The sequence below is a fragment of the Sinocyclocheilus anshuiensis genome, unplaced genomic scaffold, assembly GCF_001515605.1.
Source record: "Sinocyclocheilus anshuiensis isolate Anshui unplaced genomic scaffold, SAMN03320099.WGS_v1.1 scaffold113, whole genome shotgun sequence".
NCBI classification, from domain to species: domain Eukaryota; kingdom Metazoa; phylum Chordata; class Actinopteri; order Cypriniformes; family Cyprinidae; genus Sinocyclocheilus; species Sinocyclocheilus anshuiensis.
This window is the reverse complement of record NW_015539827.1, coordinates 441,362-457,182: the sequence shown is the minus strand read 5'-3', so window position 1 is coordinate 457,182 and position 15,821 is coordinate 441,362. Positions and strand designations below refer to the sequence as shown.

The 15,821-nt window shown below is 36.3% G+C and overlaps 1 protein-coding gene across 1 annotated transcript in view; it reads right to left on the bottom strand.

The window, feature by feature from the left end:
- Positions 1-3,192: 3,192 nt before the first annotated feature.
- The window catches only part of triob (trio Rho guanine nucleotide exchange factor b), a 147,276-nt gene continuing 134,647 nt past the window's right edge, over positions 3,193-15,821 (bottom strand). The window contains exons 49-58 of the mRNA XM_016480441.1: positions 15,508-15,817; positions 13,666-13,913; positions 11,755-11,893; positions 11,605-11,632; positions 11,328-11,490; positions 9,764-9,885; positions 9,611-9,683; positions 9,294-9,494; positions 9,046-9,184; positions 3,193-5,532 (exon numbers count right to left, since the gene is read on the bottom strand). Of these exons, the coding sequence (XP_016335927.1) occupies positions 4,987-5,532; positions 9,046-9,184; positions 9,294-9,494; positions 9,611-9,683; positions 9,764-9,885; positions 11,328-11,490; positions 11,605-11,632; positions 11,755-11,893; positions 13,666-13,913; positions 15,508-15,817 (1,969 nt within the window). The 3' untranslated portion in view covers positions 3,193-4,986. The remainder of the gene's footprint in view (positions 5,533-9,045; positions 9,185-9,293; positions 9,495-9,610; positions 9,684-9,763; positions 9,886-11,327; positions 11,491-11,604; positions 11,633-11,754; positions 11,894-13,665; positions 13,914-15,507; positions 15,818-15,821) is intronic.

Below are 15,821 nucleotides of genomic sequence, written 5' to 3'. Positions count from 1 at the left end.
GCCCACTCTAAAGCGGTACTGAACTGCAGTGGAAACGCAAACCGTGCCGAGCCGAACCGTGTCGTGCCGTACTGAGCCGTGCCGAGCCGAGCCGAGTCGCACCACGCAGTGGAAAAGCGCCATAAGGAAACCAGGGCTAAACAAAGGCCAAGAACTAAAAAAAAAAAGGAAAAAAAGAAATACACACGTTATGTGACAGACACAGATGTATTTCCAGCTACTTCCTCTATTTTTGCTTTGGCAGCTAAACGAATTCCAAGTAATCAATGGAGAGAACCATGTTTTAGGCACAAATACACAGTCACTACATAAGTTGCATTTGGAAATTGTGAACTGTAAGAGTACAGAACTTGTATTTGATAAAGAACTTTGTGTCTGTTAAGAAAGTATATTTTAGACAAAACAAAAGTTACATCTGCAATGTTTGCATCGTCATGTGACTTTCTGTCATGTGACTTTTAATGGCACTTTCTGTTGCCTCATGAGATAGTAGAGTCCATCGGATGGATTTTTCCCTGACTCTGGACAAGTGGTTTGGAAAATGAATAGATGGATCGTTTTATTAGAGTTTACTTTATTAAACATTCATTACACCGAAGAAGAAAAAAAAAAAAATCTTTGAACAAACATAGTTCAGGATCTGGTTGCAAACAGTAGAGAAGCATGGTACCACACATTTAGAAACATTAAACTGTAACTCGACTCACTATGTGTACATCTGTTAACACACATTTCTTAATAGATATTGTCATGCAACAAAAATAAAGGTCCATTATGGGTGCTGCTCATTGATATGAAGAACAAGTCAAAGCTGTAACTATAAATAGCCTAGATTTTTTTTTTCATTTTATTTTTCTTTGCAGTTGAAGTATTGTTAGTACTTTCAAATGAAAAGCATCAGCACAGGCAACTGTTTATGCAGGTGTCGCCTCCTTTAGGTCTTCTGTGCAATAGCAGATTGGAAACAGATGAAAGTCAGAAGTCTTCCTTTTTTTGTCAATTTCCATACAATGTATGTTAGCATATCTACATGGCACATCGAATACATCCATATTAAGTACATCACATCTTTTCACTGTTACTCAAAGGATGCATTTTTATTCTCAATCTATTGGAAACCAAAAATATTTAAGTCAATAGGCTGTATTGTCATTTTTACATACACATTTAATTACAAGCAGACTGCATAACACAGTTAATTCATATCACATTATTTGTTTGCTGTATAATTTGGCACTAATTCATTAGTTATAAATATATCGTTCTGCTTATTATGTTAAATGTTTGTCATTTTAAGTGAATAATAGGCCAAGTTAAATCATAGAAATCATAATATTCAATTATGAACAAAATGCTAAAAATAATATCATATAAAATATGACATTAGTAGGCTACGCCAGATAGCCTATTTTAAGTGTGCTAATAACAACGGGCAAGAATTAATGATATGCAATTATTTTGTATGCACACACTTTTGCAAATCCTGTCTCTTGAGGAATGAGACTTTTGATTATTTCTGTACAAGACGAATAAGGAAGTTTGCTTGAGCGATTTTACATTTTATTTAAATAACTCCATCCAGTCTGAAATATTTTCACTCATTAACATGTTGGCTTAAAACTTCACAAAGTTCAAATATTGCGAAAACATTTAATTGCATTTAATATGCATGCTGTGACTATGTAATAGCATGCCTGTTGGCTAATAACAAGGCTTAACATATACTTTTGTTCATTTTTGTTAAATAAAAACTTACAAAGAAAAAGTTGTTTTATAACTACATTCCAATATTTTGCACAGAAATAGAATTCATTAAGACAACAGGAAACACTCTTACCTTTTAAACAATTTGAAATATTCTATGCATCAAGATGAACTAACCCTAGGACCGTTTTGTTTCCATGCTGCATCAAAGACTACAGTAACAGAGAAGAACTGAGAACTTTGCATATTATCTTAGGTAATATAACCTATCAGTGTTCCAGGAAGATATCTGATCAAATCATGACCACAGTTACAAACCACAAATATAACATATAGCATAAGTTTCTCATGCACTGACACCATATTGCAGAATTATTAGACCACTTGAATGACTAGACTTCTTGATCTAATTAAAGTGTGCCTCCTGGTGGTATAGCCACAAGCTTTACGAAGCCCAAAGTCACAGATGTCTAATACTCCATTATTACGACCGCGTCAACAGGCAACTTATTTCAAACCAAAAATGAGCAAAATACAAAAATGAGTCATGGAAACTGTTTTCACAATTTCTTAGAACGCAACTTGAGAGGGGAAATTGTGATTCGTACTTATGGAAGTTTGAATTTTTATTTTCAGTATGAAAGGTTCATAGAGATCATTTAGTTTTATTCGGTTGGTTATCTTACACCTCAAAGTCTGGGCTGGGCCACTAAATGGAATTATTTTAACGTCAAATTCTTTTTGAGAGTTGGAAACAGACTGAGGCACACTGGGTTTCTCAAGAGGAACAGACTGTATGTGTGGGTGACTGCAGAACAACATTAGCCACAGTTTAAACTCGACACCAAACTTCTCACACCTCATAAAAAAACAAAGCAGTTATATTCACACAATCAAGACAAACAACCACAGACGCTGCAAGAGTCACGAACCTTTCTGTAAAGGCATCTTTAAAAAAAAAAAAAATTAAATACAGGTATGCCTACATGCTCACAAGAAAACACGCACACAAATACTTTAACTGGATATTTCTTAAATAACTGCAATTTCTTAATTAATAGGAAACCGGAAACCAGCATGCACAATAATTACACTAAAAATGTGACCGTGCAAATGCATTAGGCTACATTGCCTGATTGGTTAAATGTAATAAAATCAACGTGCACATATGAATTCTTAACATTCTTTTTGTTCTGCAAAACAATTGACTGTAATTCACTTACAGTTGCCTGCACATGCCGACACCACTGCGATAAGATCAGGGTGAGCTTAATTAGTCATTTATCTGTTTTGGGATCTTACCAAGATCAGCACCTGCAGATGCAGCTTTCACACCTGCCTGTTTTCACATGGTCTGGGTGAGGCCTCAAGAGACACAGACAGGAAATATGTAAAAGTACCAATCCTCAGATCAGATAGACCTACTGTACGACAACATTCTTCCAATCCCATACACACTTTATAAACAAAGACGCTGGAGACGAGTTGTACGAATAAAATGTTTCAGATGTTTAATCTCAAAAATAACCAAGGGTAAAGTTACTTATGTACAGCACAGAATGTGCAAACATGTATGGTTTCTGTACAAAGAAATATACATGCAAAAATAACATCGAGTCAAAAACATTCAAAATGACATTGTTATGTAAAAAAACAGGGTGTCGCTACGTCCAGGTGTCTGTACATCTATACATTATGAGAAACTAACTTAAATAAAACATGAAAAATCATACTAACATTACTGACGCAGCATGTTATTCACCTCCTTTATATTCAGCAATAATTGCAACTAGGTTTTAGTGACAAGGGTTAACCGTTGTTATTTTGGATTATTAGAGCACTGCGACTTTCCTCTTAAACTTCAACCCACAATTTGGAGACAATTCACTTTATACTTTCTTCCTGTACAGCAGAAACAGTACATGGGGAACGATTCATCTCATTGTATTTAAAACAAGGTGAACTGAAAACAAAGAATAATTCTTGTCATTTAGTCATGCAAACTTACAATAACAGACTACTGCTACAATGAGCAGATATGGAAATGAAAATTCCTAATAATCTGACAATATGAAGCACTACTTCAATTCAATTCGATTAACAAAAACCGAACAAGACACAATAAATAAATCAACAATCAATACAAGTAAACTCCTGCTCCAGGAGTCAGAACTGCATTCATAACTTACAAATTATAACCACCACACAGGGAGATGAAGAAGCATTTATGTAACTTTGGTATAACGATAAAAATAACGACATTCATAACCAAAGTGTGACAAAGACACAAATTATTTTTCACCAATGAGGCTTAAGCGTACAAAATAATACTGAACACAGAAATCTCAGCAAAAGAGCCACGGACACATTATATCTTAACTCGCAGTGGCTGACACATGTACTTAACAATGTTGATTTAACACGAATCATTATAAATAGCTGCAAAATGGTAAAGCCCCAACATTGCACTTTTCAACAAGTTACAAAGAGTGCACATTTGCTGTGGTTACCGACACTTCCTGCCTTCGGCGGCTTTCCAGCTTGTATTCTAACTGGTCAGTTGAAAGTCTTGAGCAGCCAATGAGAAAGCATTTCAAACACTGCAAATTAACATGATTGAAGGCAGGTCCAGTTTATTTACAACATAAGGCTGATAGACAGATGTGAGTTGAAATCAAAAGTTTATCTTTTACTTCTCGTCCGAAAGAGTTGCAGCTATTAAAAGTCGTTTCATTTGTTATGATCGATTTCCAATATGACTGACTGTATGTTTATCAAACATAGAACTTGAGATGAATGCTTCCCTTTAAATCTTTAAATAAGCTTTTTTTTTTCTCTCTCCAAAACGTTCAGGACAAAGATATCATCTTTTCTGTGCTTCTATACATGGTTTGTACAAAATGTAATCATTCCTGAATGTAGCTATTCAAATTACAGTACTCCACTGAAACAACCTGATTGAAATACTGTCCGAACATGAGGCTAAACCTTTCTGGCTCAGGGAAAAACCTTCAAAAGGACCTTCTTAATTCACTTTTTTTTTTCTTGTAAGCTTTGTCCATACAAAGAGAGAACATGTACATGTAGCAGAAATGATTTTTGAAGGGTTGGAAAAGGGGACTTCAGAGTTTTGTCAGCAGCAGTTACAGTAACAGAGACCCAGAACCGTTTCAGAATGACTCTAAAAGCAGGATGAGATTTCAGCATATATCAGCAACCTATACTTTCCTTAATATCCTACTCAGAACTGCAGGAGAACAAGATTTGCACTCGACGTTTCTCTCAGCTCTGGCTAAGCAGGCGACTACGCAGGAATGCTCGGAAACTGGCCACGGGTCGCAGGTCGTTCTGATGTTTCCTCCGCTCTATAAAAGAGATGAGTCTGGAAGTGTTGAGGCGAGCTGCTCCAGAGGCTGCGTTGGGCTGCAGCCATGGCTGCTCACGCAGGCAAACCTGCGCAGAGGGACGTCTGCACGGCTCGCCTTGGAGTAGGACGCATACCAAGTCCCGCGCCGCCGGACTCACGCCGCGGAAGTAGTCCTCCGGGAAGCTGAAGTCGAGGCGGCAGATGTTGAGGCAGGTCTCCTCGACGCTCTCGTCCAGGAAAGGGGACGCCCCGCTGAGCATCACGTAGGCCAGCACGCCTAGACTCCAGAGGTCAGACGCCAGAGCCGCGGGCTCACCCAGCACCAGCTCAGGGGCGGAGAACTCTGGGCTGCCCAGCAGAGGCTGGATGTACGGGGTGCTGGAGAGATGTGCCGCATCACCAAAGTCCGTCAGTTTGACTAGAGGCTGGGTTGACGTTTGCACGATTAATACATTCTCGGGCTGAAAGACACAAAACGGAGATAAGTATGGGATAGCAAACACATGACAGGTTCAAAATGTAAAAAGAGAAATTAAATAGCACACTTGACTTCAGACTGATGTAATCTCTTACTTCACTCAGTCTTATTTACAAACGTCTGATAAACACGAAAATATATTTACATATATTCGAAATATTATACATTTACAGAATGCTGTAAATCTAACACCCCATAGAGACATCTCAGCATAATTGTATTCATCTCAGCATATTATATTCTAAATATGACATCGAAATCAGTGGATCTCAACCTTTTTGACTCCAAAGCCCATTAGGACAAAACAAAATGAGGTACTCCATATATTAAATAATAATAATATAAAAATCTGACCTGTTTTTATAAGTCAAGCTAGTATTCTAGTATAGCTTATTGATATATTAGTTTTATACAACAGTTCGTTCTGGTTCTCAAATCTGATTGGTTGAGAACCGTGAGATATTGTACTGGTATCGTTACAGGAACGCCCTTTCACAATTTTGTATCACTCCGCTTGTTCTAGCCGGGTCTATGTTTTTTTTTTATTTCTCACTGAGCTAATCGTAGAGTACGCAGTGTTGCCAACTTAGCATTTTGTTGCTAAATTTAGCAACTTTTCAGACTACCCTAGCAACTTTTTCTTCCAAAAGCACCTAGCAACAAATTTAGCTATTTTTTAAATTTATTTGTCAACTTTTAGCAACTTGGGTTAAGTGACTCAAATGATAAAAAGCACACGTTTTACATCTAAATTACACAAAAAGAGGAAACCAAAGATGCCTAGAAGTACACACATCACATGAATTAAATTCTAATTGCTATTTGCAACTGTTCAATTTAATTGAATAATTTTTCATTTATGATGCACAATGTTAGTAGCTTGTACCTGCTTTGTTGATCAGTTAATACACTGTAAGAAAAATATGTACAAATGGAAAAGGTATAGTAATTCACAATCCCAGGACATTATCCGTTGTAACCCAAAAACACAAAATACAATGCGTAATTTAAAATGCAGGTAAAAAAAAAAAACCCCTGTGAAAAATCAATACGGAAAATTCCTTCATATTAACATTGTAGATTGTGCCCTATTTTTACAGACTTTTCTTAGACTACTAATACACTGCTTAAAAGTATAATTGTTCAGAATGTGTAGTTTTTCTAGTTTACTAGCTAATAAAAACAAAAACTTAAATTGTAATCGTTCAAAAATGTGAAAGTTTTCAATAATTCAATGGTGTATTTTAAATATTTATTTATATTTGAATATTATATTATGCATTTATATGATTTTACAAACAAATCTAAATTAACATATATAAAATATATATTTTTTGCTGAGATTTGATGTAGTGACACAATTTTGTGTCGTGATTACGTAATGACATCATCACGCAATGACATCACAATGTGATTTAGCAACTTTTAGCAACAAATTGACCTTCATTTAGCAACTTCCCCTAAAAATTAGTTGGCAACACTGAGAGTACGTTAGTTAATATAAGAAGAAACGTCTAGCTTCGTGGTCTCTCTCTCTCTCATTTGGATGCACGTCTTGCCGCATTGTTTCTCCCTTATAACCTCATTATTTCTCACTAATAACCTAACTGAAGCAGCACATGCCCTTGATACGAATTCTAAAAGTGACGTATGTTTAACTGTCAACTTGAGCTTTGAATCCGTGGCGGAAGGAAGTAGTTCCGCACAAAAGATGGTTTTATTAGGCACTCCGTTGTTTCTTGTTTAATTACACACACGTTCCGTCGAACTGTTGTATAAACGCAATATCACTCTCTCGTACTCGAGCGATACCGGCTCTATATCAGCGGCTGTGATTGCCTCGTGCCTCTGGCCTAATCAAAGCCATGCTGGTATAGAGCCGGTATCGCTCGAGTACGAGAGAGTGATATTGCGTATATATTTCGATTTTTTTATGTGTTGTTTTGATACATCGTATTGTTAGTCATTTGATCTTATATTAAACTCTTACATTCCTATTTGCTTAATACCCTGTTTCTATTGTTTAGAATAATAGTTTCTACTGAGAAGGATTTAGTTGTGTTACTGTTTATATTTAAAAAGATAGCTGTCACCAGGATCAATTATTTATATTTTTATAAAAAAGTGATATATATATATATTTTTTGCACTTAAGATCCGAGCTGTCCTGCAGCAGTTTCAATTTGAGCCATCGGCGTTTCTCTTTTGTTTTGAGTTACATAAGAACTTTACTGCATTCGGCTTACTCTTAAAAAACAACTCTTAAATCCTTCCCTGTTCTAGTCTGTACTATTCTAGACAATGTATCAAACTTTGTATTGTTAGATGCACTTCTCATCTTCTTTAGATGAATCACTTGTATTGCTCATTTGGATAAAAGTGTCTGCTAAATGAATAAATGTAAACGTAAAATAATTAGTATTTAAAATGTAAAAAACTAAATTCAAGACCTGACCTGACATTTCAGGAAATACATTTTCTTAACACTTTTTGACTAATGAATTTACATTACATTTCCAATCGTACAGGGCAAGGCTTTTAATTTACAAATAGCAATTTCTCAGAAATCGATACCTGATACAATATTTGAGAGCTCAATTCATAGACATTTCCATGGTTTCTCCAAGACTACATTTACATTTACATTTAGTCATTTAGCAGACGCTTTTATCTCCATAAAATGCATTGCTGTTCTGTTGTAAGTGATCTTAAAGATTCCTAAATGCATCTACTTTCGGAAGGCCAAATAAAGTGCTTTTGCTTTCGCCTAGAAACACACAGCGTCTCCCTGACATGCTGCTTCAACACTAACTGCGGTTACTGAAACCACGCCTTCTTTCTTTGCGTGAACATTTGGGCCGCATTATGCAAATATTTCCACATAGTGAGGTAGATATGTGGGGGCGTGTTAGAACGAGCCGTTTTAGGGGGGCGTGGCAGAGTCTTAACTTTGATAAAGAATATCTCTTTGGTTTTGAGACTTTAGTCTTTGCAACTTCAGGGATCTTATCTATGCACAATCAGCTTGTAACACTCCAAAGAGAAAGGAAAACTTGAAATCGCATCATATGACCCCTTTAAATAAATTTGACAGTTGTTGAGTGAACACATTAAAATAAGAAATTTTTCTTGATTTTTAGGTGTATTTGTTTACACTGTCTAAAACGTTTTAAGTTGTAAATACAAGAAAACACTACTTCAGTCATTCTCTGTAAAATTTCATGTTATTTCCGAGCAATTTTTGAGTGTAAATTGGTACAAAGTATATGCGACTACTTTTTTCAGTGTATTCTATAGCTTGTTTTGTCTTAAATGAGATCATGTTAAGCCATCTTGTGCCTCTTTCGGAAATGTGCTGAGGCCGACTAGTAGGTCCAGGTTCACTAGTTGAGAACCACCGGTCAAGACGTATGATTACATATGCGTGCCATCTGGGTATCTTACTTCCACAAATGATCTACTCGTTTATTAAGAATAATTCTAGGGAAAGGCTCACCTTCAAGTCAAGATGAGCAATCCTGCATGTGTGAAGGTAGTGTAAAGCTTCTAGAATATCCCGCAGGTAAAGAGACACCTTTTCTTCTGTCAGGTTCCCCCAGCTAACAATATAGTCCAGGAGACGTCCTTGATCAGCGCTGATGTGCAAAAAAAAGAGAAAACGTGTTAAAACAAAATCATTATCATTAGCATTGCCATTATGAGCAAGACTATACTGTTACAGATAAAGCAGAGAAGTCCACGTACATCTCCAGGATGAGAACGTAACTGGCTGGGGTCTCGTAGGTGTCCAGCAGGCCCACTAGGTGAGGATGCTGAAGACACTGTAGGACACCCAGCTCTTGAACCACCTGCTCTCGACGCATTAGCTTCTTATTTACTAGCTTAGCGGCCACTGATCGCCTGCTTCCTCTTTGCTCACACCACTTAGTGACTGCAAACCTGCCTCTACAGACAGAAAACAAACATTAGCTGCTTTAGAATGTTAGCTGTGTGTATAGAGATAGATGAGTACGTTTTATTTGATTAATTCAGTATGTCAGAACATTTCTTTTGTACAATACCTCCCCAGTTCCATGACTTCAGTGTAGAGGGACTCAAAGTTATCCTTCCAGAGGATGCCGTCACAGGAAGTGCCTACAAAAACAGAAACATCGGTGAATCAACTACTATTAAATCTTTTTGTTTTAAGCAGTGTTAACTGAAAATCAACTGACCAAGCACCCTGAGGTAGGCTGATGTTGTCACTGAGCCCACGTCATTAGAGGCGATGCAGGTGTAGGTGCCGCTGTCGTCCAGAGAGGCAGGTGAGATACGGAGGGTCACTTCCCCTGTCTCACTGAACAAAACATTAAACGATTAGGTTGCAAAATGTAGAAATTGTTACGTATAAAAACAAAAATGTACAACATAGTCTATTAAAAACGTGTTCTCTTAGTCTAGAATATACTGAAATTGTCAAATAGTGTTGTATAATGACTGCTAAACTATATATTGACTGTTATACCAAGCCAATTTGATCTCAGAAGCAAGTTAAATGGTTTTTACAGAATAAAATAATTAAATTAATTAAAATGAAATTTTAACTTGCATCAATATTTAATGTACATTTATTAATTTATTTGGTAATCATGTAATAAGCAACATAATGTACAAGCAGCTAGTTATTACCAGAAAATAAACCCCTTGTGGAAAATACAAGGTGCCTGTCAGGGTTTATTTTGTGAAAATAACTAGCTAACATAAATGTATCCTGTAAACGTATGTTTTACTTCATTTTTGCTAAATATTTGTATTTTTAGATTTTTACCTCATATATTTGTTTTACATTTGTACAACTTTTGTTTACACTATGCTATATATTTTTTTAACCAATAAGTCTTTTAATGAAAGAATTTAGATTATTTACTTAAATTGTTACAGCATTTAAATTTTCAGCAAAAATGTAACAGAAAGTATGCACATCCAGCAGGTGAAAAAGAAAAAGCACGATGAGGGTGCTCAACCAGAAAAAAGAACAAACAAGAAAGAAAAAGTTGGCACACCATAACTCCAAAAACCCATAAAACAAACATAGTTACACTTTATTTTAAGGTGTCCTTGTTACAGTGTAATTATACATCTAAGTACTGAGTAATATTAATTAACTACATGTACTCACTATATGGTTAGGGTTAGGATTAGGGTTACTTGCATGTAATTATGCATAATGTATTGTTATTATAATAGTAAGTACATGTAACATGTGTAACAAGGTCACTAAAATAAAATGTTACCTAAAACATTTATACTTTCTCACCAAAAGTAACGTTTTGAGCCATGTGGATCAATAGCCACCTGGTAAAAACAGTACGTTTGGTGAGAAAATGGCATTAATATTTTTCTCCTTTTGGAGTTATGGTGTGCCATTTTTTTTCTTCCTTGTTTAGCAATTCATTTTTACAATTCAAAAACGTAATTAGATAATTGGAAATCAGATATTGTGCAAAAATGAGAGATTAAGTTCGTCAAACGGATAGCAATGACAAACGGTAAAACTGAATTAATTTGTTTGTTCATATAGCCACATTTGACCAAATGCAGTCAATGAACAACAATGAAGGCAATTTCACAGAAATATTTAGGCATGGAAAATGTTTCTTTTAGTAAACAGTTATGAAACTAGCAAAATGACTGTACATCCTACGCAATAAACTGGATCGGAAACCATAAAGTAAAAGTGCCCCCTGCAGTCTGTATAGATGCATGGCATATAAAAGGATGTCAGTGTACTGGTTTTACCTGTGTGTGAGTGTGTATCGTCCACCATTGCTGAGAGTGCTCTGGTCAGGCCCTCTCCAACAGACCGAGGCTTTGGGCTGCCCACAGATCTTACAGCGGAGGGTAACACTGTCGCCCCTGTCGCACACCACCTCACTCAGGGGGACCACGAACTCTGGGGGAACTGCTGCCAGCAAATCAGAAACTTACAGTCATTTGTCTGTTTCATTATGACACATGAACAATTTTATATATGCAAAGAGATTTCCAAGAATGAAAGAACAATATTCTAACTTACCATCATAAATGTAGTTGGGATTCAAAAGCTGCAAAAATTAAATAAGCAATAATGTAATGTTGAATGTTCATATGTAGAAATCGTCATAACTATGAAATTGCATAATGAGTAATGATTATAAAATGAATCATTAGACTGTTAAGGTAGTACCTTTACAGAAACCTTATTGGCTGATCCATCTCGAGACTTGCGATAGCCATTCTCGGATTTGCTCTCTTTCCTGCCCTCTTTGTCTCTCCTTTCGGACTTTCGTCTGATGCGTAGAGCTGTGTGCCACGATGAGGACTTCCTGAATGACAAATATAGCACTGTTTTAAGAGATTCAATTCACGGCTAGACTATGAATGTTAGACAACAAACAAGAAGTCACTATCATTTTACAAAACGGTGGTGTCTTCTAAATAAGTCATAAGCGGACACTTTCACACTTACAACCTAAATTTAAGGTCAACATAAACTCTAAATGAACTTACTTACATACTTAAAACACCTTCTTAATACAAATCTCATTTTGACAAATCAATTCCCATATGGAAAAAAAATTTGTCTGTGACTAAAATATATTTGAAATATATGCCAAATATATGTTGTTAACAGTGAAGCTGAAATATGAAATATATTTTTGAAATAGAAAATATATTAAGTTTCAACCCTCATATACTAAAATATATTTCAAAATGTATTTTAGGGTCAAAAAGTGTTTGGTCTCGTACTGTAGCGCGTACCTTGTCAGTGTCGTGCGCTTTGCTTGGCCATTTGTTGTAATAAACAGGAAAGTGTGTCCAGCTGAATTCAATTTGAGTTTTGTTAAACGAATAAAAAAAAAGAAGCTTAGTTTACCGCGGAAGCGGTCGTGTGAAGACCGAAGAGTGTAAAGACCATCGACTCTACCGTGCAGGTATATAGTATTTATAGAGTTTTAGCTTTTAGTTTTAATTACTTTTTCTTATTTGTAAGTCGCTTTGGATAAAAGCGTCTGCTAAATGACTAAAAGTAAAGTAAAGTAAAGTAAAAAGGTCGTGCAGTAGCCTACATTTAGGGTAAATGCAAATGTGTATGGAATAGATCAAAATTACATGAATAATAATTTAGTAATGCCTATTTTATAAGACTATTTATATTATTATTATTAATTATATTGTTATATTATAAGCTTATTTAATAATTGAAGTTTATTCAAATGTGACATGAATGTGTTTTCTTGGATTGAACTATATAAAGCAAAATGTTTTTTTTTCTTAAATATATTTATGTTTGTAAAATATATTTAAAAAAATACACAAAAATGGCCAAAAATATATTGGTAGAACATATACTTATGCAAATATATTTTAAAGCATATTTTAGAAAATATATTTTTTGGATATTTTTGTATACAGTGGTGTGAAAAAGTGTTGGCGAGCGCTGTACATTCACTCCCCCCACCTACAATCCCTGCCGGTCCGAGACTCGAACCCGCAACCTTGGGTTACGAGTCCGACTCTCTAACCATTAGGCCACGACTTCCCAATAATTATATTGTTATATTATAAGCTTATTTAATAATTGAATTTTATTCAAATGTGTTATATGTGCATATGTGTTATAGACTACAAATAAAGTTTTTCTTCAAATGTGACATGAATGTGTTTTCTTGGATTGAACTATATAAAGCAAAATGTACTTTTCTCTGTGTTTTTTTCTTAAATATATTTATGTTTGTAAAATATATATAAAAAAAAACACAAAAATGGCCAAAAATATATTGGTAGAACATATATTTATGTAAATATATTTTAAAGCATATTTTAGCAAATACATTTTTTGGACATTTTTGTATATTTTGAAATATATTTAAAGATTTATTTTAATATTTTATAAGATTTTTATATTTTAAACTTTTAAATATATTATAGAGGGATAATGGGTTTTGAGGCTATGTTGTTGCAGGACCCATTGTCATAATATAATATAATATAATAAATATAATTTATACAAATAATTTTAAATAATTTGCTTCTTACTCTAGAAGTAACTAAACAGTCAGTCTATAATCAATAAGAATTAATAACCAATCCTCACTTGAGGGTTCCATCAGGGTAGTCGGGAATGACGGTGGAGGTGTGACCCAGAACGTAGCCGGGGATCCAGCCCTCGGCTGCTGGGCCTTGTTCTGTGGCGGCACGGAAAACTAGAAACATGTTTTGCTGGTTAGAGGCCAATATCTGTACAACCTCTCCTTGATACACGCTGATCTCATCTTCTTTTAGAGCCACGTAGTCCTGGGTCACCAACATGGTTGACACACTGCTGCTGCTGCTGCTTTCACTCTAGAAGCAGAAACACAGCAAAACATCAGAGTAGCAACTTTTATATTATTTATATTATTTTTAATTTGATTAAGAATGTTTGCATACGAAGAATGTTGAAGACATTTAGTCAGCTGGTCAGAGAGCAAGAATAAAGCATGCGAGAGCAGTTCTAGGAAAAGATTTACATTAGAAAGTTGTTTTAGCTTACAAGATCCTCTTCCGAGTTACACTAAACAGTCGTTCACACTGACAGTTCCCAGTTAAATTGCTGATGGTTGTCCGGACACTGTACTGTTGGTTAAGTATATCATGAGGTGGATGAGCTCAAATGTCTATGTTCCCACTGACAGTCACCACAGCATGCTGAACTTTGTCACATCATCAACAGTCTCTATTGCTCTTGTTGCTTCTAATCGCTTACTCTCATTAAAAATAAATGACTTCTGGCCTCTGTTGCTGCAAATTGCTTTCAGTGTGATTACCCCTTAAGACTGTTGGTTAAAAGAGGAAATCTAACACCCCATGAAATCAACATTGGAGTTTTGTGGTCTTTTAACTTCTTCAAAACCATCTATATGCTAGTGCAGTGAATCTCAACCTTTTGGCGTACCGGACCCCAGTCCAATTCAGAACCATCCTCAAGGACCCCCAGAACAAAATTGACTCGTATCATTGTGTCTTTGTGAGGACCAAATGCAGTCAAGTATAATTCAAGTTAGCTGACTTGTCCAGTATTTGGCCATATCATCAGCTATATTGGATTTTTCTTTCATGGGAACATGTCATGTCAAAATATACAAAATTTATACAAAAATTTATACGTTATACGGACCCCCTGGCCTTATGTCAAGGACCACTAGGGGTCCACGGACCCCTGGTTGAGAAACACTGTGCTAGTGGACTGCTGAAAGTTGACAATGTACAATCTTTCTCTTCCAGGAAACAGACACAATATACTGATGCACTCATGTGTGTACCCAAGTGTTTCGTCCAATAAAATGCTCTCTAGAATGAGAATATACTTTCCCCTAATACTCCTATGCTTCAGACTTTCTTCTGATGCAAATAAAGCCTATTTGCTATGTTAAAAAAAGGAAAAGCCCCTTGATATGTCTCACTCCAGCATCCTTTTCAATAGTAAACAAATCAGCACAGGATTTAATGGAGCCTTTAACACCCCACAATATATTTTTAAATGGATTATCCCAAAAATCATTTTTTAAATCTGTAAGCAGGTTAAAAAGAAAAAGAGTTAGTAATTGTTAGTTGGCTGTGGTTTATGTGCTCCCAATGCTTGCATATTAGGTCTTCTCAGGCGGTTAGAGAAAGAACATCCTGCCAGTTCAGAGCAGATAGAATCAGCAGAAATAGTCAACGGATGTACAGAGTTTCTGAGAAACTCTCAAGGAGTTATCCTGGTTAACGGTGTACATTGTTAGTTGCTCAGCAGCACAGTCAAACCAGGCCAGTTAATATCCACAAAAGCATGTGAGAATCCTCTTTTAGTTCCAGGTCAACGCACATATACCCCAGCGGGTTAGTATGAAGCCGGAGGTGGAGGTGAAGCAGGACTAGGCCTCACTGAAGCCAGGAGCTAGAGTTGGGCTCTTACCCCATTGCTGTGAGTGGAATGCAGGGACTGCTCACTGGTGGAGGAGCAAGTACTGATGTGGTCCAACTCCTTACTGTGGGTGGAGTGCCTGCGAGTCTGACACTGGTTGCGACTCAACGGGTCACTCTGCTCTGTGTAAGAGCCAGGCCTGCCAGTAGGCGAGACTGGCATTGAGGCCCAAAACGGGGAGCCCTTCTGGACTGCAAAGTTCTGAGGGTTCAAGGGGGAGAGAATGGGCGAGGGGACTCTGAGACGGGGCTTTGTTAGGGACAGGGGTGCGACTGTGGCTCTTGGAATGGGTGTCCCTGATTGGG